Source organism: Leptonychotes weddellii, chromosome 2 (assembly GCF_054177405.1).
Source record: "Leptonychotes weddellii isolate Sample4059 chromosome 2, ASM5417740v2, whole genome shotgun sequence".
Lineage (NCBI taxonomy): Eukaryota > Metazoa > Chordata > Mammalia > Carnivora > Phocidae > Leptonychotes > Leptonychotes weddellii.
The window spans coordinates 124,994,465-125,021,272 of NC_138370.1; the positions used below are offsets into that span (position 1 = coordinate 124,994,465).

A 26,808-nucleotide genomic window follows, 5' to 3' on the forward strand; every position below is an offset into this window, starting at 1 on the left:
GAGTTTAGCCTGTAAGCCCCATTTTGGACTTGTGACTTCCAGGACCGGAAGATAACAAATCTGTGTTGTTGAAGGTATGGCATTCATGGTACTTTGTTGCAGAAGCAATAGGTAACTAACATGCCCATCTTGCAGCACCCTCCTTTCTCCCCAAAATATAGTAGTGTCTTCCTGAAGCATAAATGAAAGTATAACCTTGCACCTCTCCTACCTTCCACAGCCGTTTAACATACAATTTTGATTTCTCTAATGTTAAGGGATTCATGGAACGGTGGTTGACTGCAAATAAAGTGTTACCGAACGTGAGACTACCAAGGAAAAAAAAGCCCATTCAGAACATTTGCAGGCTTAGAGCAACCCTCATGGTATATAAATGGAATGGAATAAGAGCCAATTCTGTAGGTTTGCCAAATGTGGTATTCACTAAAGGTAGTAATGTGGGTATAGCAACTGTTTTTTAACATTTCACTTTAGTGAAATGTCAACGTTATCAAAGCACTAATTAAGAGTAAAATATTTGTGGGGCGCCTGTGTTGCTTAGTTGTTAAGCGTCTGCCTTCAGCTCAGGTCATGATCCCAGGGTCCTGGGATCGAGTCCCACTGGGATCGGGCTCCCTGCTCGGCGGGAAGCCTGCTTCTCCCTCTCCCACTCCTCCTGCTTGTGTTCCCTCTCTCGCTGTGTCTCTCTCTGTCAAATAAATAAAGTCTTAAAAAAAAAAGAGTCAAATATTTGTATGTAATTCTCTGGAAAGTATACAAATACTTCTCTTAATATGTGTAGAGAGTCTTAGTTTCCTTTTTATTAATTTTTCTAATACTGGGGTAGAGTATAAACCTTAAGGGGATAAAAGCAGAATCTGGTTTATTTATTTATTTTAAAAAGCCAGTAACCAGGGCGCCTGGGTGGCTCAGTCGGTTAAGCGGTTAAGCTCTGCCTTCCACTCAGGTCATGATCCCAGGTCATGATCTCAGGGTCCTGGGATCGAGCCAGCCTTGGACTCCATGCTCCACGAGGAGATTGCTTCTCCTTCTGCCTGCCACTCCCCCTGCTTGTGCTCTGTGTCTCTCTCTCAAGTAGATAAATAAAATCTTTTAAAAGAATAAATAAAAATACAAATAAAAAGCCAGTAACTTTTTTTTTACCAAACATTTTTTTAATTTAAATTCAATTAGCCATCATATAGCACATTATTAGTTTCAGGTAGAGTGTTCAATAATTTATCAGTTGCCTATAACACCCAGTGCTCATCACATCACCTGCCCTCCTTAACGCCCATCCACACCCAGTTACCCCATCCCCCCACCCACCTCCCCTCCAGCAACCCTCAGTTTGTTTCCAGACTCAAGAGTCTCTCACGGTTTGTCTGCCTCTCTGATTTCTTCCCATTCCGTTTTCCCTCCCTTCCCTTATGATCCTCTGTGCTGTTTCTTATATTCCACATGAGTGAAACCATCTGATAATTGTCTTTCTTTGATTTAAAAAGCCAATAACGGTTAAGTGTGATTAATATTTACTGGCAAAGCTAATTATAACATTAATATGTAAATAAATGAAGTAACGCAGTTATGTAAATATGTATCAGCCAATGCATAACACCAAGTGAAGCAGTCTTTATTAGGCCAAACTTTCCTTCAAATTTATTTTTGCTTAAAATTCTGGAGATTCTTTAAAATGAAACTGTGACGTGAGGACGCTATTTCTTTGCTCTATTAAGAAATAGTTTGACTATACCGCAAGTGGATTTATTGTATTTATTTAGAATTTGAAAGATCATAAAACGATAAGAAGATTCTTCCACAGTTAGGTTGCAAATGAAAAAACAAAAACAAAAAACATGCTCTGTCGAAAGGGTACAGAGTCAGGCAGCTAAGTAGCTAGCTCTTCAAAAGCTTTCTGATTATTTTCTTGTACAGGGGGGCATTCGGGTCCAGGCATATTTTCCTCCCATCCTTCAGCGAAGCTCTGTGGGGAGGAAAGAGACGCACCTTTCAGGGGTTGGTTTGAACTTGGGATTAGACGAGGGGTGAAGGGGGCGCGGAGGCGGGGGGACGGGGTGAAGGGGGGCGCGGAGGCGGGGGAGTGGGGTGAAGGGGGCGCGGAGGCGGGGGATGCGGGGTGAGGGGGACGCGGAGGCGGGGGGTGCGGGGTGAGGGGGACGCGGAGGCGGGGGGTGCGGGGTGAGGGGGACGCGGAGGCGGGGAAGGGAAGGCAGAGGAGGCAGAGGAGGCAGACGGAGGTGGGCGGGCGCCGAGAAGCAAGTGGCAGGACTCAACATCATCTGGGGGGTGGAGCAGTGGCCTGAGACACCGATCACTTCCAGGCTGCTGATGTGCCTGGGACGAACTAGGGAGGTGGTCTTCATACACACGCAGCGCAGGTCCTCATCTCCTCCTTCCAGGTCCACTGGGGGTTGGGTCCGGGAAACGGCAGTGAAAGAGAGAGTGGTGACTCCGGGAACCCCCATACTTAGCTTAGGGATCTTTCTCACTGCGTTTGGCTTTCATTTCCTCCCCCACAGATCCTACCTCCCTCAGAGAAGCGTTATTGACCAGATGGTGAAGCGCACCCGGCGGCAGCGCTTGGCACAGCGCCCGCACACCTAGCGAGACCTCGAAAGATGCAAGATTCTGCCCCAGGCCTAGGGGTTCCCTGACTCTCCCGCTCTGCTTCCGCGTGTCCCCCGGACGCCTTATTCAGCCCCCACCTGTGCGGAGGGCGACCCTTGCTGGCAGGAGCAGCAGCCCCAGGAGCAGCAGCCGGGCGCCCCGCCAGGGGCTGGGGGCGCGGGAACGCGCTCCGACGCTCATGTCCAGCAGCTGCCGCAGAAGCCGAGCGTGCAAGGGCAGTCGGGGCTGGGGCTTAGCTGGCCAGTGGCTCCCAAGACTCTCCAGGCCCCTTTTATTCCCAGGGTCCGGAAGCTTGGGGTGGAGGATGGGGAAGCTGAGCTACTTCTGGGAAGAGCTAGGCTCTGGCCAGCCAAGATTAGGGAGGGCGGGAAAAGCCTGAGGTCAGTTGTCCTGGCTGGGAGCTGAGAGTAGGATCCTCAACTGCAACCTGAATTCATACACATGCACGCGGGCGTAGTTAGAAACAACCCTTGAACCTTAGGTGTCTGTTGCGTTATGTGTTACGGTAGAATTCTCTGCCACCACATGTTGCAGTTTACAGGGCTGGGACCTTCAGACCTGAGACAGTTTCTGTTTCTTCCCAACTCCCAACTTTCCAAGCACTGCATACTCCCACCTGCCTTTCCTACAGATTACCAGTTACACATTATCAGTTGAGTTGGGTGGCTGTGGGTGTTCAAGGTGTGTCCTTAGTAATTGTTTTCTGGCTGGTAAAAAGTTGAATGTGGTCTTCAGAGGATGACTTAGTTTTTAATTTCACCCGAATGTGGAAGGCTTCCTCAGTCTCTTGATCTATCCCGCCGGATCAGCCTTCATCCAACATACTCTAGGGAGCAAAATCTGTTATCCTCAGCTATCCTCTTCCTTTGAGAAAAATTGTAAAAGTAATATTTGAACGCATTCCTTCTGTAAAAACTCAGTGCCTAGATGTTTCTCTGCTGGGCTGGGCCCAGAAATGAGGTGGAAAAGGAGAGTTTCCAGGCCGCCTTTCCCAAGCCAGTGCCAGTTTAAGGCAGGCTGCCCTGCCGGCCGGAGCAGTGATGCTCTCAGGAGGACACAGGGCATCCAGGAGTGGAGCGTGGAGAAGATATGGAGGAGTGGGTGGAGGGCATGCCACAGAATCCCACATAGGAAAGGTCAAGAGATCAATATGGACCATCTTCCCTTTCCTGAAAAAGGATGACTTGGGCTCTTGATTAAGGCAAAGGATGCCCTCATCTCAACGCCAGAGGCTTTCTGTCACACTGATTAACAGCGGTGACGGGCATCAGTAGCCCACTGCCGGGAACTAGCTGGTTCTGAATGCTCAGCAGGAACCAGACCTCTGCGGGAGTTAGCAGCTTACTTCCTGGGCCTCCGAGGTTCTTTCTCTTAGGATCCCACCACTTGCCTTTCAGTTGACTAAGTCCTATTCGAATTTCTGGTGTTAGCCTAACATCACTTCCTCAGAGAGGTCTTTCCTGATGGCTACAGCTAATTGTGTTCCCTGTTGGGTTTTTGTAGCACCCTCTGCCTTTGCGATTTCTCACAGATCTTCCAAACATGCACACAGGTACATTTTTTGGTAAAGATTTTATTTATTTCTTTGAGAGAGAGAGAGAGACACACGTGAGTGGGGGGAGGGGCAGAAGGAGAGGGAGATAGAATCTCAAGCAGACTCCCTGCTGAGCATGGAGCCCAACATGGAGTTCCATCCCAAGACCCTGAGATCATGACCTGAGCGAAATCAAGAGTCAATCAAGACACTCAACCGATTGAGTCACCCAGGTGCCCCGAACACATGTACATTAGACACACAGATAGATATGCATATGAGTGTGTGTGTGTTTGAAAATGTTTAAAATGTTTTCCCTCCCCAGATGGAAAGCTCTACGAGGTGAGACATCATAACGTTTATCATTATTCTAGCACATGGGTAGGGACTTGATATAAAGAACTATATTCATGAAGATAATAAATGTTGAAAATGATTCTGAGGCTTTGATTTATTCACGTGTCGTTTCTTTACTAAGTTAGAGCATGTCTGTATATTAACGTGTGTCCCATATGGTTGTGATGATTTGTCAACCTATCTGCCTCTCCTACCAGACAATGATCTCTTCAAGGACAATTCTGTGTGACTTACATTTTTTTAATATCCAGCACCCAATGCAATGACTGATACAGAATATGCTGTACCTTAGACCAGTTTATTGCTTTAAAACTTGAGATCCGCAGTAAGGTTAGTGGCAGAGGGAATAGATAGAAGGAATGGTTTGGGCTATGAATGGGGGGCACCCTGGATTTGTGCAACTTTACCCCTGGATTTCAGTATTTGCAGGAAGTAGTAAGTGACGATTAAATGATTCTTTCTGTGCATTAAATGAAATAGTTTAACATGTGTACATGAAAATAAAAGACATCTGCCTCTGAGGAGGAACAGTTTAGTGGAAGAACTCTGTCATGTCTCAGGAGCTGGCACTGTTGGATTTCAGTAGGAAGCCACTAGAGAAATAAATGAGACGTCTGAGCTATTTTGGAATTATTGGAGAAAAGTTAATGAAAATGACTGCAATCCCCACTTACTGCTTTGATGTATATATATATATATATTTGTAGTTGTTGTTATTAACTATTACTTAATAAATGCATTTATTTTGTGGACAAACCATTTTAAGGCACTGAGCCTGTGATGAGGAGATAATAAAAGGAGATCTTAATATACAAAATTCGTAGACTAAATGCTTACTACATGAGTGTTCCCCAAAGTCCGTGTGCAGGTTGGGGTTGATGAACGTACTTCTTCGCCTATAACCATCACAATATGCTACTTATGATCAGGTCCTATTTTGTGTGCCAATAACGTGTGATATATAATGTAATCTCTTTATTAGCAAAAGAAGAATCAAGGAAAGCAGTGTGGTGGTTAAAAGCAGAGTTTCAAATCCCCACTCTGTCACCTACCTAGTTATCTGATCTTGGGGCAAATTTCCTAATCTCTTTGAACTTCAGTTTTCTTCTCTATAATGCTGGGGATGCTTATAATAGAATAATAACAAATAGTCGCTAACATTTATATATGGGTCATTGTGTAACATGCACTACTTCTAGCCCTTTGAATTTATTAACTCTTAATTTTCACATCAACTCTGTGAGATAAGCAGTATTATTATCCCATTTTAGAGATGAAGAAACTAAGGCATAGAGAGGTCTTGCAACCTGCCCAAAGTTACGCAGTTAGCAAGTGGTAGAACTATTTACCCAATTATGCTCTCTGCAGAGGATGTCCTCTTATAGCTATCTTGTGAGAATTATTTCATTCATACATACAAAACACTCAATATGCCTGGTATATTAAAATTTATCAATAAAGTTTAGCTATTATTATAATAAATTAAAAATGACACAAATCATCAACTGGTGATTTTGTTTGCTAGATTGTGGAATACTGAAGTGTAAAAAAACCCCAAAAAGGTAATTAAGGCATTTTTCAACAGTTCTGTTAAAATTAATAATATATGACAACAAAACAATAACAAATTTTGATTTCATGTTAATACTTGTGCAAGAATAGTGTTGGTGTAAATTTCAGGGATTAAGAAATACCAGAGGGAGGGGGGAGAGAATGGGCAAAATGGGTGAAGGGGGATAGGAAGTACAGGCTTCCAGTTATGGAATGAGTAGATCATGGAGATAAAAGGCACGGCATAGAGAATATAGTAAATGATGTTGTAATAATGTTGTAACGAGACAGCTACACTTCTGGTGCGCACAGCATAAGGTATGGGGAAGTTTAATCACTATCCTGAAATGAATGCAACATTGGGTGTCCACTATATTCAAATAAAAACAATTTTAAAAAGAATGAAAGGTCTGTTGATTACAAAACAATACTTATAAGTCTGATAAAGTTTACATTTTTTATTTTACTCATTCACAGGGTTGGTTCTCATACTAAAATTGTAACCATGCAGATATTAAGTGAATGCAAATATATACAAACATGTCAGGTTAAAACATTTAACACTATATAGAACCTCTATTATTATTATTATTATTGAAAATACTGGAGTTTTCTAATAGAGAATGTTAATGCTTTTCATCATATGTTTTTTTAAAGGTTTATTTATTTATTTATCTGACAGAGAGAGAGAGAGAAGCAGCAGAGGGAGAGGGAGAAGCAGATTCCCCGCTGAGCAAGGAGCCCAATGTGGGGTTCCATCCCAGGACTCTGGGATCATGACCTGAGCCGAAGGCAGCCACTTAACCGACTGAGCCACCCAGGCACCTCTCATCATATTTTTTTTTATTCTACTCATATTAAATATATTCTCTTTAAAATAAATAACCACTGCTTACAAGACTCACTTTCTACAACTTTATTCTTTTTAGGGTTTGAAGGCTAAAATAAACACTGGAAATATCTTCCAGAAAATGCTTTGAAACAAGACATCCTAAGACTAAGACAGTGAAAAACTCCATTAAGCGCCTAAATAAATTAGCAAACATTTCTTGAGCAAGTGCTCTATTCTGGGCTCTGTGTGATTCCAAATATCATTGACCATTATGGAATCTATTAATCATCATGGGCATAGCTAGTCTAACAGTAAGGTAGAGCAAGATAGGTTAATGCACATGTAAGTATTTGAAAAGAAAATTTTAAATAAATGAATGCAAAGCAGAGCGTCACATTTAACCAAGAGTTAGGGAATAAACCATACATTATATTTTGAAAGTAAGTTTGCTTATTGTCATCTTCTCTCTGTCATCTATTAACCAGCCTTCTCAGAATACCATGTGACTTTTTGAGGCAGAATGGAAAACATATCCAAAGTTTAATACAATACGAATAGGAATTTTGGATAAATAAGAACTCCAGAAAGTCAAGCCTTCAAACTCCTCCCATTCTTGGGAGATAAAAAGGTTTGACAAAGTGAACCAATTAAGCCGTTGACCCATCGCTTTCCAAAATTTTCTGGACTATTTTCTTGATTTTGGGAGCTTCTGGGTCCAGGCAGATTTTCTTTCCTTTCTTCAGTGTGGCTCTGCAAGAGGGAATGGAATTTTGTGAGTGCCCTGGCGTGACTCTCAGAAAGGATCCACGGGGCTGGATACAATAGAGTTGACGGGGAGAGAAGAGAGTTTCCCTAACGCCCAATGAGGCAATGATTACAGAAGCAGAGACTTACATCCCTTGAACATTGGCACAATGGGGTCCTGCTCTGAGCACCTCCAATTTTGGATGTTACTTGGATGAATGCCAGAGATGGTCTTCATACACATGCAGTAAAGTTCAAAGAACTGTTTCCTGTCCACACTTTGAGCTAGGGTAGAAAGTGTGGCTCGATTAGCCATTGCGATTATTGCGGAGATCTTATCTCTTGACTTGTTTCCTTAGTCTCCTTGCTCGTTAACTGTACCTCTCTCATAAAGCCACTGGGTATATGATCGTCTTCAAACCTTCAGTAAAGTACCTTAGCAGAGTGCCCACGAAGCATCTCCTCGCCGCCTAGAGTTACTAGTATAATGCCCGTCTCCCACCCCAGGAGAACCAGGGCAGGGTCCCCCCTCCCCCCACCCTCCGCACCCCCCCACCCCCCCACTCCCCCACCCCCACCCCCACCCCCACCCGCCCCGCCACTGCTGCAGGGCAGCAGACGTTCCACCCTCAGTTTTCCCGGAGTTTCTCTTACTTTCTCCGGCGGCCCAGGGAAGCAGCGTGGTCAAGGGCAGGGATAGCACTAGCAGCCCCTGTAGAACCCGGAGAGGGCTGGTGCGGGCACAGGAGGGGGCGGCATTAGGTCTGAGGCTCATGGTGGAGAAGATTAAGCTGGAGTCGTTCCTAGAGACAGGAGACCTCAGCGTGAGGGTGTATTGCTGCCTAGAAGTCTGCAGCAATGTGACTTTTCATGCTCTCCTGATGCCATTTATACAAGCTCCCTCAAGGCCAGTAAGGAGGAAAAAGATAAGGCAGGAGAGGTGAGGGTATATGGAAATACATGTGGGAGGGTGGGCAGGCTGTGCCCAACCCAGATAAATGCCAGGCGGGTCAGGGTTCCTGCTCAATTTCATTTTTACTTCCTTTCACACTCTCCCCCATCCTTTTCTCAGTCCCCATCTCCTTTACACAAACATAGCCTCCCACTTCGGGAGGTAAGAACAAGACTGAAGTATTACACGTATTTTCTCTGCATCACTATGTGATAATGCCCTGATAAGGCAATTTGTAGGCTTAAAAGACACTTTATGAGTATCTGAAAACATAAATATGCAGCCCTTTCCGGTTGCCAAGGAAAGCAGTTGTTCCCAAATTGGCTGTTGACAAATGCTAGGATTTGTCTGTAGGATGTAGATAAAATATGAGCCAATAACCATAAAAGGCTCACTCTGTGTATTAGTTTATGGGCTGCTTTCTGTTTTCCAAATGTATTATTTTTTTTATCATTTCATCCAGAAACTAGAAGAAAAATTCCTCTCCCCTTGTGTTATAAAATAAACTGCTTGTTTCTGACACCTGAGTCTACCCTAAAAAACAAGCCCCTGCGTATTTATTTTTTCTTTTATTTTTATTATTACAGGGAAGCATGTAATATAATTTATTGTAAAAGGTTCATACACTGCAGATGTATGTGGAATAAGAAGTGTTATCATCATTATTCTATATCCTCACTCCCCAGTGGTAACCTTTGGTAACAAGTTGGCATTAGTTTTCTATTCTACCTGCATTTATATACACATGTATACATATGCATAGAGACACACACACATCACTCATAGAGAAGCTCATATATAGATAGAGGTAGACACAGAATTTTTAATAAAAATGGGATCATTATATAGCTTGCTTTTGTCCTTCCAAAATATGTCTTCAGCATCCTTTCATGCTACCCCAATGTAGTTTTGCCCCATCCTTTTTTTAATGGCTGCATGACATTCTATGGCATGGGCAATCCTCTGTCCAACCTCTGTCTTATTGGTGACCTCAAGGGTGTTTCCAGTTTTGCAGTATTACAAATTGCAATAAAATCTCTATTCCTCAGTTCTCAGACCCTCCTTATGGGTCTCCATCTCAAACCCCACATGATATAGATAAAGTCCCACAGAGATGCAGGGCAGACCTACACATCACATGCTGGCTGGTGTGTATTATTGTCTGGATCCCTGTTTCTTCTATAAAACTTGCTGCCTCAACTGGCTTTTGAAAGTCGAGGCATGCCCTAGGTTTCTTTGAATGCTTTAGGTATCCTTCGGGGTGTAGGATAATGCAATATACAGCGGGTCCTAAACAGTATTAGTCAATGACTGTGTATCACATGAAGGAAAGTTTCTCTTTCCTTTTTAATCAGACACAATCCTCAAACCAAACTCCATGTGGTCCCAAGTACCTATGGTATAGAAAAGGTGATTTAGAAGGCTGGGAATAAAGGATAAAGTTCAGGCCACAAGCTCTCTTCCTATTAAAACTATGCACGAATACTACACATTATTATTTAAACTTCCCTTTTTTTGCCAACTTTTTATAACTTTAAAATTCTGGAAAAAAACACTCAAAATATTCAAATGTACAAAATTACTTTTTTTATCAAAAGAATGAATACAGTAAATTATTTTTTCCAATTTTTTTTAAAGATTTTATTTATTTGACAGAGAGAGAGAGAGCAAACACAAGCAAGGGAAGCAGCAGAAGGAGAGGGAGAAGCAGGCTCCCCAACAGAGCAGGGAGCCTGATGAGGGGCTCGATCCCAGGACCCCGGGATCATGACCAGAGCCAAAGGCAGCTGCCTAAACCCCTGAGCCACCCAGGTGTCCCTTGCTTTAACTTTTAAGTCAATGCCCCCTGTTGTTTAACAGTGACTACTATACCTACTTAAGTTCATAGGTCCTGTTTTATAAGAGTATTTCTTATTTTTCTCACCCCATTTATTTTCCTCTTGTAACTTCCAGTCTAGCAGTAGAATATCTTAAAATGATTTTCCAACTCTCCCAACTCAGAAATTCATTGTCTAAGAAACAGGATCAAGAAAAAGCTGAGATGTGGAGTGAATTGCAGAGAGATTATCAGTAGGAAACAGAGTAAGGAGAATTAACTTCTTTCTAGTTCTTCCTGAGTGATGGCTTTATTGTCTTTCCTCATTACTGAGACTGAAATGTTATTAATTCTCTGGTCAGATATATTTTTATTCAAATGTAAGCTCAAAACCATTTCCAGAGCAAGATACAAAGATTTTTTTTAAAGCATCATAGTATCTTTCTTTTTCCATCCATCATAACCCCCAACACATATTTGCTCACTGTATTTATTGACTTCACTGGACACTTTTTCCCTCATACATACACTATCCAACTTTCTTTCCTCGTTCACTTAGTATCAGGAAAGAGGTAGGCACGTAGAAGAGTATCATTACGTCATTGTCTTAATCAACAAATTTGTGACAAAAGACACATCGTCAGCAAGGTTCATGAGGAAGCATTAACAAATTTCTTGAGTCATTAAAATTTCACAAGCCTATTAGTTGGCATTTGAGGTAAATAATGTTTTGCTAGCTTTCGCTGATTCAATAAATATTAAGTATCTACTATGTACCAGGTGTTTAAAAGTTCTCTTCGTTGTGTGACTTGGTCATTTAACTATTTCTTTTTTAAAAGTGAGACCTCAAATATTTGTGCAAAACAATGGAACATCAATACTAATCTGCTACTACTAGAAAAGATACTTTGAAATCAGTTATTCAACTAAAAGAAGTCAGCTTATACAAAATAGTATATTTAAATCAATGCTATGAAATTAGTGTCAGGGTTCTTGGGTTTTAAAATGACAGCCTTTTTATTGATCTGACATTGTCATGCTGTTCATTTTATTTTATTCTGTGGTAAGTTACTTTATCTCTTTTTCCTTTAAGTCATTGTATAAATAGCAGAGTCATAGAGTCATTCAGGAAACTAGCAAGTTTTCTAAGACTCAAAACAACTTATCTGTTAGCTATTTTATTTTTTATTTTTTTTTCTGTTAGCTATTTTAAAAGAAAATATCTAGAGGCATTGGAGGAGCATTATCCATGAAAATTAAGATACATTAACTCTGTCTTACATAAAAGATTTTGAACTGACATCCCCCAAGTATGAAGGAAATAAGCTATCACTTGCAAATTAGTCCTAAAAGCAATTGGCACAGAAAATCTTAGGGCTAATACAATTTTGGGTCTTGTTGTTAAAGCACCTTCAGCAATAAATTGAAATTCTAGCCAATAAAAGATTTCCTATATGTGCTGAAACCAAATACGTTTTCTGTATAATTCTGAGTTGACAAGAATGATCCAGACCTTAATTACTCTGGCAGTCAAGTCAATTGAGGCTGGAGACTGCCCAGAGATGAAGTGTGTGTGTGTGTGGGGGGGGCGGCAATGGAGAGGAAGGGGGGGAGGGTGAAAGAATTCAGGGGAAATGTCTTCCTGGGTGCTGTTAGACAGAAGCACTCACTGCAAAGTTCGGCAGGCCTGAGAATTTTCACTTTAACTTTATGTTGATGAATACCATCCACTGAACATCCAATGCATAATGATACTCTTGTGGAACAAGCCAATCCCAAATTTAGTGGCCTACAACAACAATTTATTATTTCTAATAATTCCATATGTTAATGAGTGGCACTTGGACCTCACTCAGGCGGGTGTAGTCAGAGCACCAGTGGAGGGGCTGAGACCCCCACCACAGCCTCACCCACCTGGGAGGGCCGGGGGCTGGCTGCTAGCCCAGGTGCCTGCTGGGGCAGCCCGTCCTCCTGCTCCTCCTTCTCCAGTAGCATGATTTTACTTCTCAGGAATACATGAAGAACAAGAACGGAAGGGAGGTAGAAAGGGAGGAAAGGTGAGAAGGAGGGAGTGAGGAGACAGGAGAGTTGGGAAGGGAAGGGAAGGAAGAAAAAAGAAAAAGGAAAGTGAAGGCACAAGCCCTCCACTCTCCTCCCTTCCCTTCCCCTCACACCCTCTCCTCCTGGCCCCCTCCGCCCTCCTCGCCTTTTCCACCTCCTCTCCTCCCCTCCTTGCCTCTCCTCTTCTGTGATTTTTCCTTTCTCCCCTTCCCTCTCCTCCCTGCCCCTGCAACCCGACTGCACCTCCTAGATTCATTCCCTTTCAGGAGCCTTCCTCCGGCGGTGGCACACAACAGTGTCCCTCGGCTGCTAATGATGGCTGCCCAAGGTCCTCTCTGGGCACAGCCCAGGGCCTAAAGGGACTGTCTCGCCCAAAGTTGTGCCCGCCCCCGGAGATAGCCCTCATCTAGTGACCGGTCGGTGGGGGGAGTACAGAGATCCGCTCTCTTGCCACAATTCAGAATGGCTCTGAAAGGCTACCCCAGCTCCAGAGCTTCGCAGAGCCGCCCGGGGAATCTTCTGCTGTAGTGGCAGGCTCTCCCTCTACCCGACCCTCTCTTTACTTCCTGACAGATGGGAATTCTTAGAGCACTCCTCAGTAAACTTCCTGCACACAAATGTCCTCTTGGAGTTTGATTCTAGGGAATCCCACCTAAGGGACTCTTTCTCTCTTTTTTTAAAAAAAACCTAGTCCCTTTTCATTCAGCTTTCAAGTAAAGCTTTGTCAGAGAGAACTCAGTATATTGGCCATCAAGAGGCCTTAACTTCGTCTGAAAGCTTCTCACTTTTGTCATCTCCACATTGGAAGGATCCTGGGCTTGGTCTAGCATGTAACAGGATTATCAATAAATGGGTGTTGATGGATGAATATTTATAAGAAGGAAAACACACCATACATGTTAATAATGCTAACACATGAATGACAGAGAATAGAGAATATGAATACATTGTTTCCAGAAGCTTCCTAAAAAAGACTCGTGGAAACAAATTCTTAGGTGTACTAAACATCCATGCATAGATAGAAAGAATATGGATATGTTTGGGGAAAAAATGATGGCACGTAAACTATGGAGCTCTCAGTTTTCTGAATTTGAATGAGGAGAAAGGAACTAATATTTGTCAAATATGTACTTTGTTCCAGGATTAGGCCTTAGTGCCTGTGAGATGGATATTTCTGTACTGATTTTACAGACAAGAAAACTGAGGGATGGAGATGTTAAATAAATTGCCAAGGTCAAATAGCCAGAAGTGCTCAAAACTAGATCTGAAACACAATTACTCTGACTTGGTACTGTACCACGAAGGGTAAAGAACTATCTCATGCCTCTCATGCTAGAAATGAGTTAGCCATTTTTCTCTTTGTCCATTCTGGAGGTGGGTCAGAAGCAATCACCCCACATTTATGGGGCGGCAGAATCACCTCTATTAAGAATGTGGATTTTTCAGAGGAGGAAGGGGTTCTTGTCATTTCTCAATATTTAAAAAAATGGAACTCTAGACTTTGTAAAAACAAAATTTTACACATAAACTCTAGGTCTTTCTTTTTTTTTTTAAAGATTTTTTTATTTATTTATTTGAGACAGAGAGAATGAGAGACAGAGAGCATGAGAGGGAGGAGAGTCAGAGGGAGAAGCAGACTCCCCACCGAGCAGGGAGCCCGATGCGGGACTCGATCCTGGGACTCCAGGATCATGACCTGAGCCGAAGGCAGTCACTTAACCAACTGAGCCACCCAGGCACCCAAGTTTTAGGTCTTTCTATGTCATTATTTCACTGCACATATTTGAAGTATGAATAATCCTTTTTGGGAATGTAATATTAATTTTGCTGACTAAAAGCAAACCAGGACCATCAGCCAAAGTCAGAATCATGTGCACTCTCCTTGTCCTCTGTGATTCAGTCAGGGAGGAAAGTCAAAATCCCCAGGTGCTCATTCTATGTGGTAAATTTCTCAATTTGTAACATCCAGGAAGGACTTTTGAAGTTATGATGTACAATATGAGAGTTACCCACAGCAATTCTTTTCCTTGTGCAGGAATTAAAAGTATGATAGAAAAACAAAGCCACTAGTCAGATTTTATCATAGATCTTGTCATAACTTCAGGAATTGAAGGATTATGTGAAGGTGTCACACCCAGAGGCAAGCAGGAGAATATGGTAAAATGAGGGGCATTAATTAAACATGGAAAATTGTCTGGTTTGGGGGAGTAACATAAATATTTTAGCTGACATCTTTTTCAAGTCCCAGTGATTTTATAACTGACAGTGAGTTTCAGATGGATAACAGTGGGGGTGTAATATTTAGGAGTTTGTATGAGGAAAATATAAGCTATATCCCTAGAAGAACTTCAGTGGGTTAATTTTCCCCAGATATGTTAGTCCTTGAATTTGCTAGTGGCAGGATCAATAGTAATAGTAGGATTAGTGAGTCGTAGCTGTCACTGAGATTCTTGTATAGGTTATCTACATCAGTGATATAATCTATTTTCTTTATAGAACAGCCAATTATAGCATGAGCATGACAAACGGAATTGCAAGAATATTACAAATGAGGTCTTATTCTATGGTCTATAAACAAGCTAAACTTACAAATCTTGCTTCTGGAAAAAACAAAGATCTAGAATGATGACAAAGAAAAAAGTAATCAGCAACGTTTATTTCTTCACAGAACATACATTTCACCTATTCAAAGGATATGTAATATGCTTTCAGTTATTATTGTCACACAGTTACTCAATGAGTATTTTGGGGCTGATATGACAAATCAGAGACTGTTTAAAACACTGAAATTTGTAGTTCTCACATCTATGGTAATTTGGCTTGCTTTCTTAATGTTTCCCTAGTATTAGTGTATGGTTATAGGTTCAAAGGGAAAAAAAAATACTGTTTGAGAGTATGTAGCTTAATGATTTTTTTTAAGATTTTATTTATTTATTTGAGAGAGAGAGAGAGCACAAGTAGGGGGGAGCAGAGGCAGAGGCAGAAGGAGAAGCAGGCTCCAACGACCCAGGGCTCCATCCCAGGACCCTGAGATCATGACCTGAGCTGAAGGCAGACACTTAGCCAACTGAGCCACCCAGGCACCCCAGAAGTGTAATGATTTTTTAAAAAATTTTGGGGTATTTTGTGCTTTTATCTATTGCTAAAAAAATTTGTCAGCAAATCATCTCTGAACTTTTCCATATCTTTGTATCTTCCTGTCTTTTTTCCTTTTCTCTGTCATATAGATATATTAATATATAATCATAATGTATTGCTATAATTAATATACTATATTAATTAATAATAATATGTTAATACATATATGAATCTAATTGGTATTCTACATATAAGGGAAGAGATGAAAAGATGTAGAATGAATTAAGTTAGATATAGATATACTAATAATATATTAGCCTGTACTAAGAAATACATGTGTTAATATAAGCATATATATTAATCCAGTTGGGGTATGAGTATATATGCATATCAATTGGATTAGTCTCCTTCTTTCCATTTTCTTGTTTTTCCTAAGAATGAGCTATTTATTTTTTTTAAGATTTTATTTATTTATTTGACAGAGAGAGAGACACCGAGAGCAGGGACACAAGCAGGGGGAGTGGGAGAGGGAGAAGCAGGCTCCCCGCCGAGCAGGGGCTCGATCCCAGGACTCTGGGATCATGACCCTAGCTGAAGGCAGATGCTTAACGACTGAGCCACCCAGGCGCCCCAAGAATGAGCTGTTTAGATGAACTTGCTGTTTTGATAGAGACAGTGGGACTCGTTTAGCCTGGACCACACTTCTGCTTAAGCACCTACTATGTGCTCAGAGTGTCCTAGAAACAGAGATGAATGTGATAAACATATCCTTGACCTCATGGAGCTTACAGTGAAGTTGGATAGACACTAAATAAATGATCACATGTATATCGTCTCTATAGATTCTGTAATCATGTCAGTGACAAAATGTTAGGAAGGAAAAGAACAAAGTTCTATGAGAGGATGTGAAAGAGGCCTTCACCTGGTAAGGGTAAGGACCAGTGGAGGCCCTAAGTGACAGGTAAACTGACCTCGAAGGAAGGATGGAGTTAGCCAGATAAAAGTGAGGTGTAGATGTTATGGGTTGAGGGGACTGCATAGACCAAAGCTCTTGTTGGATTACTTGTAGACAAGAAGAAAGAGAGTGAAGGAATTACGATTTCTTCAACACCACACTGAGCAGGTTACTGATGTTAGGACACGATCTGATTACCTGAGGTTCGGGATACTTTACTAATTCTTAAGCCAATCTGTGTCGGGTACTGGGGATGCAGAGATGAATGATATATGATTGATGATCTGGGGGAACTCAGTAAAATAAAGAATCTACAAACAAAAAAGCCCTGCAATACATTTGCTAATCAAAGAAATTCACATATCTAGAAGATGCTAGCAGAACATCAAAATGGAAACCAACGAGTTACTCTGGGAGTGCCAAGGAAAATTTCCTGAAAGAAGTACCGTTTGAGCTGAGTTCTAAAGGATGAATAAGCTTCTTCCTATAGGCAGAAAGTGGTAAGGCCCTTCCAGGTAGAGGCTCCATCAAATGCAAAGGCATGGACCCCGGAAAGAACATGCCCAGTCAGGGAACTAAGCTCCTGACGGCATTGATGCAAGGGGAAAGGGACGTTGAAGCAGCAATCAGGGGTCAGATGAGACAGAACCTAACCTGCCCTGCCTTGCAACTTTGATGTCACATCTAGGAAATAGGGAGCCAGTTAGGGTTTGTGTTTTCTAAACAGCCTGAAGGCTGTTGGTGCTCTGGAGGAGTAGCTAGAAGGGGACTGAGCTTGGAAAAAGGTGGGACGAATGTAATGGCCCTGGGAAATGAGGGTCCTCTCTGCTAGCCAGAGAGTAGCATAGTTATTTTTAAGATAATGTGGAATTAAAAATAAATGGAAATTTTGTAACAGTATAGGAAGGAAGAAACAACATAAATAAATTTTATAAATCTTTTATTTTTTTTTCCCAAAGAACAAAAGTAGTGCTACAAACCAATGAGACACGTAATAAAGAGTAACTTTCACATGGTAAGTGTGATGCATAGATAATTCTTTATCACAAAATGATCAAAACCTTAACCTGTGTATACTTTTTGAAAACTAAATGTGAATCTATATTTAAATAGCTCAAACATCTTTTCAAAACTTTACAAGTACAAATCATTGTGAAGTTTGCTTTTATTCCTAAAAAATGCAAACAATGCATTTCTATTAAAAAAAAACTAGAAATAGGGAATTTGCCTATTTCCTAGCTTCTTCATCTGTCCAAAACATATATTTAGTGACTAGAATTATAGTACTCCTAGTAAAATGGTTAATACACACCATAAAATCAAGATTTAGTAAGTCATGACATTATGCCATACTAAGAAGACATCAAATGTCTAAAATTATAGGAAAAAAACATATTAGTTCTTATAGAACTTAAACATTTAAAAATTCTAAATAAGGAAGTATATTTTATACAGATAACTGCATGTTACACCAGCTTTTTAAGGCAATATAACTCAGCATCCCAGAGTCAAGAGCAAGGAAACCTAACATATTCCCCAAGAAACGATACCAAAATATCTCCTATTTCATGAGGCGTGAAGATAAAAATTTACCTCCACCTACAGCATTCTAATGAAATAACATTCACATATTAAACCCACAGCCTTCTCAGTAACACTGTAAGGAATATATTCTAAAAATACAAGTCACTTTGAAAGCTTAACGACCACTGATTCTTGACTCACAATTTAATCAATTGCCAAAGATTTCAAATAGCACAGCAGATAAAATAACAGCAAATAAATAGCGGGAAATACTGTGTTAAATACTTCATAAGCTGAGCATTAAGCTTGAGGGACAAACATAGGTGCCTCCCCACCATCCTTTTCTCAAAGTGGGAAATTTATGAAGAAGCCTAACTCATTGGAGAAAACTTGTCCTTGCTTCTTGTCTTCACTGGTTCCTGAGACACTCAGGAAACTGCTCTGCTAAGGAACTGGGCGATTTTTCCAGTGCATGGTCCTTTCTCTTAATCAGTTTTTCTTCCGCTGTTGAGAAAAGAATCATATTAGTTTAACCAAGTTTCTACATTCCTGTCTACTCAGACCCGTTTTCAAAACACAGAGCTTAAGAGCAATGAAAAAAGGCAAAGGGTGGACGCAAGGACTATACTAACAACAACAACAAAATACATCTCAGTAATGAGCTCTATGGAACCACTTAGGTAATTACATATGAAATTGGTGCTAGGAGTCTTCCCAGGACATTCCACAACAACTTCTCCCCTTTCTCTTGAACCATCTTTTATTCTAGCGTGGTCTGGAATGTGGTAGGCAAATCCCAGGCAGAGAATAAGGACCTTGAGAAGTCTGCACTCTCAAAAGAGAATAAAAAGCACAAAGATCAAAGCGGCAGGGTACCTGTCCAAAATTTTCTGGATGACTTTCTTCATCACTGGGGTTTCTGGGTCCAGACAGACTTCCTTCTTGTTCTTCAGGGTGGCTCTGCAGAAACAAAAAGAGGATGAGCCCTTGAGCCCTAGGGGCTCAAGACTCGGGCTGAGAGACTTCTCTCTTGTCAAGGTCACAGTGGACACCGCAGCGCAGGAGGACTTACAGGACTTCCACCCTGGAGCACTGTGGGCCGGCAGCGATCACCTGAATCTTAGTGATCATTCTGGGATGAATCCCCTGTGTGGTGGTTAAACACATGCAACGCAGCTCCCTCACTATGGTCGAGATGGGACCGGCTGCGGGACAAAGAGAGACACCGTTCTAGGGCAGGTTGGCGGAGAGCTCTTCCCCCCGCAAGCCCGCCCGGGCCACCTCCCAGCGCCGCGACCGCCGCCGAGGCTGCGCGTGCCGCTCGGCCCGGGTGCCTGCCGCGTGCTGTGCGCTCTCACCGCTGGCGAGGGGCCCCGGCGGCGTCAGCAACAGCAGCAAAAGCAGCGCGCACAGCGAGCCCGAGGGGCCAGGGAGGCGGGCGGCGCGGCTGGGCGGGAGGCTCATTGCGGCAACCAGGGTGGTGAGGGGTGCGGTTCTAGAGGCAGGAGAAGAGCCGGGATCTGAAGCTCCTGAGCACTGTGGCTTCCCCCAAGTCCTTTGCATCCCTTTTATCGGCACGGGCCCCTTCCCCCCGGGCAGGAAACTCAAGCGTTGGGATGCTCGGGAAATTCCCTGGATGAAGGGGGGCGGGGCGGGAAGGGGAGCAATGGGTGGAGGGGGGCTGAGCAGAGGGAGTTGAGGAGGAGGGTGATTGGGAGGAGCTGCCTCCTCCTCAGCTGGTTGCTGCAGGGATTTCGTCCCCTAAGCCAGCCAGGGCTAGCGAAGGCCGGCTTCTCCTGGGGACGGAGCCCTTTGGGAGAATCCCCTCGTTCCCATCTAAGGAGGAAAACTGGAACCAAACTGCCAGGTTTGACTTTAGAAAAATTTCTGAACGATCTTTCTAATTTATCATCATCATCATCATCATCATTCAGGAAAGTAAGCTGTGATTAAAACTGCAGTAAACAGAAAGGCCTTCCTCTTCGGCTTGCAGGCAGGTCATTCTAGGTTTCTGACTCGAATTAATTTCTGATTCTTTGGATTTCGGCTAGCTTTAGAGGCCAAGATACTTTGATGAAAATATCTCTACTCCCGCTTGAAGCCAGTGGCAGGAAGGGACTCCCAAATCAATTCTGCTAACTGGAAATGCTGTCCTTGTAGCTTAGCAAGCATTGGCGTGTCCGGGTGGTCTTCCAAAATCTTCAAAAATCACTAAGCAAATTGCCCTGTAAGATGATGACTTGCTTTCGGCAGTTCAATACACTGGTGAATTGGAAGAGGTGGGTCTTTTCTGGGGGGAGGGGATAGGTTGGGGTGCGGTGAGTGCAGACTAAAGCGGAGTCCCAGCTGAGCCTGTTCCAGCGATGGCTCCAGACTCTGGCCAGGTGTGTAATTGACCCAATTCTGACAAGCTGTGGGAGGCTGATGACTTTGAGGAGCTCTTCTGGAAGTTTGGTGTGGGGATTTGAATCCATGTGGCAGCAAGACAGCACCAACTCTGGTTTCGCTCAACTTCATGGGAGAGAAGAACCACAAGCTTCTGGAGTGATTCAGCATCATGATCAGTGGCTGCTTTAATCCACAGGTCTGTTTGAATCCAGGTGAGCTCAGAGCTGCCCCCTGAAGTTGAGGGGTGAGGTAGCTGGAAAAGGGGTGAGGTAGCTTCCAGCTTCCTCACCCTCTCTCTTCTCTCTCTCTCAACTGTGGAAATAGAATGCTGAAGTTTTAAAGGTAGGTCTTTCACATGTCTAACTCTGTGGAAGGCATGAGTATGATATTGGAATGACACATGGGCTTTCGTTCATGGAACTCTAACTAAATCCTCTTCTGGATTGTTCTCAATACCCTTGTCCTCACAGTAGGCCAGCAAAGGCAATGGGTAGACATGACAGCAACTGGAAGCCAGTCATGGAAAGAAATTGCTTTCCTTGTCCCCGAAGACCCTGGGGAATTTTATTGACTCCTCCACATAGCTTCCTTGGCAGAACATCACCTCCATTGGTGAACAAGGAGGAGGTCTCATAAACCTTTAGAACTTTTGGTCTGAAAGGAAACTTGAGAAATTGACGAAGACTGGGAGGTTTGGCCTCACTTTTGGGGAAGCTAAATGGGAAGTTTTCTGCTCTGCACAGTTTCCTGATACCATCAGCATCATACCTGACTCAGCTAATATAATCCTTCATCCTTCTAGGGAGTGGTAATCTGGGAAAACAACCTGCTTACAGATTTATTATATTGACTTTTTAGAGATTAGAATGCATCTAAAGACAAAAGGTAAGCCTCACTGATGTGAATAAAACAAAACTTCAAAAACGTGACTAAAAATCTTGGGCAGTTAAATTCAGCTTAACCGCAGCAAATAAACCACAATATAATAAGACCTTGAAAAAAAAGCTTCATGACATAGGTTATTTAGGGGTGTGTATGTGTGTGTGTGTTTAGATCAGTTCCAAATAACCTATTTAAATATAAATGAACTTATGGGTTATTTTGGCACTAAATGGTAAGATCAGAGAAGGGTCATGAGACATGATTTCCAGTTCCTCCTGACATTCTTATAGATGTGCGTGTTTCACTGGTTTGCATTCTGAATCAATTTGCCATGGATTATTTACAGAATATAAGGCAAAAAAATTTTCTTCACCTGGTGGGCAGGTAATAGAAAGTTCCCAGGAGATGTAGGCTGTTGGGTTGCCCAACCTAACCAGGAAACGGTGTGTAACTTAACCTGGGTTCTCATTGGAATCATTCTGGCCCACTGCCCATGCCTAGCTCCTGTCCAGGCATCACTGGTGTGGGCCTTCTGCAAAGACAGCTAGGAATGTGGATGGTCCAAAGACTCCCTGATGTTGAGAATGACAGCACCAAGTACCATAGGAGGCAGGGTTCTTTAAAAGTAGTTGTTTCTTTTAAAGGGAGGCTATTTGCCTTACCTGCACTCTGTCTAGGTAGTGGAGAAAGGCACTGCGTTATTTTTGTCCCTAAATATAATCAAACAATCCACAAAATGACATTGACATCCTCATAGCCTGAAAGACTGACTTGTTTGTCAGAAGCAATCGAATTTTAGTCATAATACCACAGACTAATGTAATAGGAATTAAAACATTCTTAATGGTTTGTGGCTTCTGAAACACTTTCATGCTCATTATCCTTTGAGCCTCATATCGATTCTTTGAAGCAGATAAGAAAAATTCTCCTATCCTCATCTTAGGAGCAGCTTCTCCTGTTGACAGGGGATGATACACAGGAAATAAGAAGTTGAGAATTAAAGTCTTAAATGTTTCCAAAAGCCCTGGGCTTCTCAGAAATAGAACCATCCATTTGGTCTGGGCTAAGCAAATAATAATAATAATAATAATAATAATAATAAAATTTTTAAAAATCATAACAGTAAGGCCAGAGAGTTAAGTAGAAAAGCAACGACTAGAAGTGAAGCACTAGAGAATCTGTCACAAGAATTTTTTTAATTGGGTAAAATTGGTCCATGATATTATGTAAGTTCCGGGTGTACAACATTTAATTCATTATAATTCGGTATCTGTACACTACAAAGTGATCACCACTAGAAGTCTAGATACCATCCATCACCATATAATTGACACCCTTCACCCATTTTGCTCACCCCCTCCTCTCTTCCACTCTGGTAACCACCAGTCTGTTGTCTGTATCTATGAGTTTGTTTTTGTTTCATTTTGTTTGTTCATTTGTTTAGTTTTTTTTTTTAGATTCTACATATAAGTGAAATCATATGGTATTTGTTGTTCTCTGGCTGACCTAATTTACTTAGCATAATACTTTTAAGGTCCAAGGTTCATCTATGCTGTTACAAACAGCAAGACTTCATTCTTTTTTAGAGCTGAGTAATATTCCGTCATTATTCCATATATATGTGCACACACCACATCTTCTTTATCCATTCACTCACTGATGGATGTTTAGACTGTTTCCATTTCTTGCCTATTGTAAATAATGAACCTAGGGGTGTATATATCCCTTTGAATCAGCATTTTTGTATTCTTCAGATAAATACCAAGAAATGGAATAGCCGGATCATATGGTAGTTCTATTCTTAATTTTTTAAGGAATTGCCATATTGTTTTTCATAATGGCTGCACCATTTTACATTCCTACCAACAATACATGAGTGTGCCTTTTTCACCACATCCTCTCCAATGCTAGTTATTCCTTGTCTTTTTGATAATAGCTATTCTAACAGGTGTGAGATGATATCTAATTATAGTTTTGATTTGCATTTCTCTGATGATGAGTGACGTTGAGCATCTTTTCATGTGTCTATTGGCTATCTGTATGTCTTCTTTGTTCAAAACCCCTCCCTATTTTTTCATTAGGTTGTTTTCTGTTTGCTTTTGAATTGTATGAGTTCTTTATATATATTGGATATTAATCGCTTATCAGGTATATGATTTGCAAAAATCATCTCCCATCCAGTAGGTTGATGATGACTTCTTTTGCTGTGCAGAAGCTTTTTAGTTTAACGTAATCCCATTTGTTTATTTTTTCTTTTCACAAAAAAATTTTAATGTTTTTCAGATTACACACTATATTCTTCACAGTCACTAGCAAATACCCCATGGCTCTCCATATCTGGTTAACCACTTGTATTGCAAAACAAACTGAAGAAACAAACATATTTTAAGCTGTTGAAATCCCCAGTCTATGTATTCCTGGCCTTTGAGGCAACACTGATGTCAAACAGCCAAGAGATTTCCAGATTAACCAGCCTGAAACTGTCACCTGCTTTCCAAATTCCTCTCTTTCTTCAAGACCAGTGTGAGGTCCTGTCTTCCCGGAGAAGGTTTATTCTGGCAAAGCCAATTGTTATGTATTCTTTTTATCTTCAGTCTTTGAATATCTAATGTACTTGTGAAAACTGTCTCATGAGACAGAGTTTATTTATTCCTTAATTTTGCATTTGTCTCTCTCCAGTCAATTATAAACTCTTTAAAATGAGGGGTGATGGAAATGTTGAATCACTATATTGTACACCTGAAACTAATATTATAGTGTATGTTAACTAACTGGAATTTAAATAAAAACTTAAAAAAATAAAATCAGTGGTAACGTCTTCTATTTCTCACATAGCCTCCTTATATTCCCAGTTCAGTAACAGTCTATGAACATTTAATGACAGATAATGATAACTTTTTATTTTGCAATGTTCTCTGAATTACAAGTGGACCTTAAAGTCAAGGAGAAAAGATTAGGGTGGTTTGCTGCCATTAATCATTTGAACTCCTCAATTTTGAATTAGCTTTCCCCCGTGTTGAAAATTATTTCATGGTTATTCTTAGGGACAGTTCAAATGATATTTTCAGTCTTTGGAATTTGAACTATTCAAAAGAATGTTCAGAAACCAGCAGGATATTTGATATTAAAAGAAAAAGATTATACAACTACAGTATCAACCAAATAAAATTTTTCTGGGACTTAGAGATTGTCGGAGATAAATGATAAGGAAAAGTTCTGGTTAAGTCATACTGTATTGAATGTTAATGGTGTGGTACTATTATTTGAAATTGATCTCTTCCAACAAATCAAAGAGGCCTTTAATTGTGTGATTAAGTATATGACCTAGGCCTTTTAAATATTCTTCTAAGTTTCTATTTATATTACATTATTTTTAAGAAATGCTATATGATTACAGTAATGAAAGATGTAAACATACAATTGTCAGGTTAGGCGCAACAAAGATATCAGTAAAAGAATTTACTGATCAGTAAGAGTTTAAGTAGAGGATAGAGTTACTTGCTTGTATGCAAAAGAAAAGGAAAAAGCCAGCTCCTTATGGGTTAGCTTTACAACATCCATGCAGTCTCTCTCCTTCCACATTGGATTGGCAGTCCGATGAAGAAACAGTATTATTTAGGGAACATCTTTACTTCAAAGTTGCCCCAACTGTACTGTGAAATATCAGAAATGTTTTCCCTTCTCTTGTCCATTCTCTAATTTTCCTTGCTGCCCATTTCAGATTAAGTCTACTTGAGAAAGGAGTAAATCAATGATCCTTAATTGGGTTCAAACTGAGCAAGGCTCCAAGTAACCATAGATGGACTTTATCTTGCCACCTCCTGGGTGGATAGGGTAGCTAGTTATTTTTGTTCATCTGTGCAAAGGCTGCAAGATGTTTTGTTGACAAGAGAAGATACAAAGACGAGGATTAAATCTTATTTTCCAAATAAATCTATATTTCCAAAAGCCCTGGGCTTCTCAGAAATAGGAAGCATTCATTACTTTCTTCAGAAATTGGGTCTGGGCTCAGCAAAACAACAACAAAAATCTTTTTAGGGGTTAGCTATTTTAAATAAGTTTTTTGAGAAGTCATTTATCTGATACTGCAGAGGTCCTTTATGAAAATTAGACTTCAAATGCTGTACTTAACAATGGTCATTTACTATACTGTTTTTTGACTACCATTACCTTCATACTTTTCTAATTTAGGAGAATATCCACTTCTTCATGAGCCACAATATCTTTCATTCTCATTTAATATATATTAGAACCTCATTGATTGCTGCTTTAATAGGGATAATTGTGATGTATTTGTATGTTTGTGGTTTATATACTTTGAAGATAATCAAAACCCTCTGTTGGCCTCCCTTGTCATCACTTGAACAAATAACAAGACTCATCATTTGACATGTATCTAAGATGATGTTCACCTTGACGTAAAAGTCAAACACACACACACACACCACCACGACCACCACCACGACCACCACCAACAACAACAACAATGCTATGGTCCAAATGTCTGTGCTCCCCTCCCCAGATTCATATGTTGAAATCCTAACACCCAGTATGATTGTATTAGGAGGCCAGGCCTTTAGGAAGTAATTAAGTCATGAGGGCAGATCTCTCATGAATGTGATTAGTGCCCTTACAAAAGAGCCCCCACTGAAGTCCCACACCCCTTCCTACCAAATGAAGACACAGCAAGAAAGTGCCATCTATGAATCAGGAAACAGGTTTTCACCAGACACTGAACCTGCCAACACCTTGAACTTGAACTTCCCAGCAGTGTCCAGAGCTGTGAGAATAAATTTCTGTTGTCTATATAAAGATGAAGAGAAAAATAAGAATAGAACGTATCTTATAGTTGATTTCTTGCCACAAATTTTTTTGTAAATCTGATTATGAATTCTCAGTGAATAACTACTTTTATGCATTTTTGAAACATTGCCATAAGAGGGGGTGTGGGGATGGGCAAAATGGGTGAAGGAAGTGGGAGGCATAGGCTTCTAGTTACGGAATGAATAAGTGATGGGGATGGAAGGTGGAAATGCATAGGGAGTGTAGTCAATAATATTGTAATAGCATTGTATGGTGATAGATGATAGCTGCACTTGTGGTGAGCATAGACTAATGTATACTTGTCAAATCAATATGTTGTGTACTGGAAACTAATGTAACATTGTGTGTCAAAAATTAAACTTCAATTTAAAAACATTTAATTAAAAATTTGCAAAAAAAAAAAAACAGCAAAAAACCTCATCTCCTTGCCACAGTTAATGAAATTTTTTTTTTTTAAGAATTGAGAAATTGATCCTACTGACATAAGAGGTGTTGTAATACCAAAGCAAAAATCACAAAATCCTAGAAATTCTGGCTAAAGCTGGGCTATGAGTAGCATACTAACCAGTTAGGATTTTAAAGCATGGCTTCCCCTGGGGAGTAAATTGACAAAACCACTTGAGTAAACTGCTTTGCTTTGAATCATTTTGGTTTCCAAAAAATTCAGCATTAGTAAATCAGA

At 41.1% G+C, this 26,808-nt stretch overlaps 3 protein-coding genes and 1 long non-coding RNA gene across 6 annotated transcripts; 1 reads left to right on the plus strand and 3 right to left on the minus strand.

Annotated features, from left to right (window-relative positions):
- Positions 1-1,740: 1,740 nt before the first annotated feature.
- On the minus strand, positions 1,741-2,887 carry LOC102738645 (platelet factor 4). The gene is made up of 3 exons (XM_006729812.3): positions 2,706-2,887; positions 2,275-2,404; positions 1,741-1,963 (listed from the first exon to the last, which is right to left on the minus strand). The coding sequence occupies exons 1-3, from the start codon at positions 2,806-2,808 to the stop codon at positions 1,876-1,878; spliced, it is 321 nt and encodes a 106-aa protein (XP_006729875.1). The 5' UTR covers positions 2,809-2,887; the 3' UTR covers positions 1,741-1,875.
- A 3,626-nt stretch (positions 2,888-6,513) lies between these two features.
- Positions 6,514-8,712, minus strand: PPBP (pro-platelet basic protein). The gene is given in 4 exon segments (XM_006729811.3): positions 6,514-7,652; positions 7,797-7,842; positions 7,845-7,931; positions 8,301-8,712. Coding segments are annotated over 4 exon segments (357 nt in total). The 5' UTR covers positions 8,422-8,712; the 3' UTR covers positions 6,514-7,549.
- An 8,719-nt stretch (positions 8,713-17,431) lies between these two features.
- On the minus strand, positions 17,432-19,603 carry LOC102738054 (C-X-C motif chemokine 6). Its single transcript, XM_006729810.3, has 4 exons — positions 19,391-19,603; positions 19,105-19,237; positions 18,909-18,992; positions 17,432-18,536 (listed from the first exon to the last, which is right to left on the minus strand). The coding sequence occupies exons 1-4, from the start codon at positions 19,593-19,595 to the stop codon at positions 18,518-18,520; spliced, it is 441 nt and encodes a 146-aa protein (XP_006729873.3). The 5' UTR covers positions 19,596-19,603; the 3' UTR covers positions 17,432-18,517.
- A 120-nt stretch (positions 19,604-19,723) lies between these two features.
- Positions 19,724-24,073, plus strand: LOC145720186 (uncharacterized). Of its 3 annotated transcripts, none has more exons than XR_014143000.1 (4): positions 19,724-20,311; positions 20,394-20,632; positions 21,223-21,305; positions 23,586-24,073. It is a non-coding gene; the product is annotated as an uncharacterized LOC145720186 (long non-coding RNA). The 3 variants fall into 3 exon arrangements; XR_014143001.1 differs by having other exon boundaries at positions 20,444-20,632; XR_014143002.1 differs by having other exon boundaries at positions 19,724-19,970; positions 20,444-20,632.
- Positions 24,074-26,808: the final 2,735 nt, after the last annotated feature.

Excerpts from the sequence above, each read along its gene's own strand:
- LOC102738645 (XM_006729812.3), bottom strand. The coding sequence starts at position 2,808 with ATGAGCGTCGGAGCGCGTTCCCGCGCCCCCAGCCCCTGGCGGGGCGCC. Across the intron at positions 2,405-2,705 it reads AAGGGTCGCCCTCCGCACAG|TGGACCTGGAAGGAGGAGAT; the intron begins GTGGGGGCTGAA and ends CCCAACCCCCAG. Across the intron at positions 1,964-2,274 it reads TGCTCCACCCCCCAGATGAT|AGCTTCGCTGAAGGATGGGA; the intron begins GTTGAGTCCTGC and ends TCCTCCCCACAG.
- LOC102738054 (XM_006729810.3), bottom strand. The coding sequence starts at position 19,595 with ATGCAAAGGACTTGGGGGAAGCCACAGTGCTCAGGAGCTTCAGATCCC. Across the intron at positions 19,238-19,390 it reads GCCGGGGCCCCTCGCCAGCG|CCGGTCCCATCTCGACCATA; the intron begins GTGAGAGCGCAC and ends TTTGTCCCGCAG. Across the intron at positions 18,993-19,104 it reads TGCTCCAGGGTGGAAGTCCT|AGCCACCCTGAAGAACAAGA; the intron begins GTAAGTCCTCCT and ends TTGTTTCTGCAG.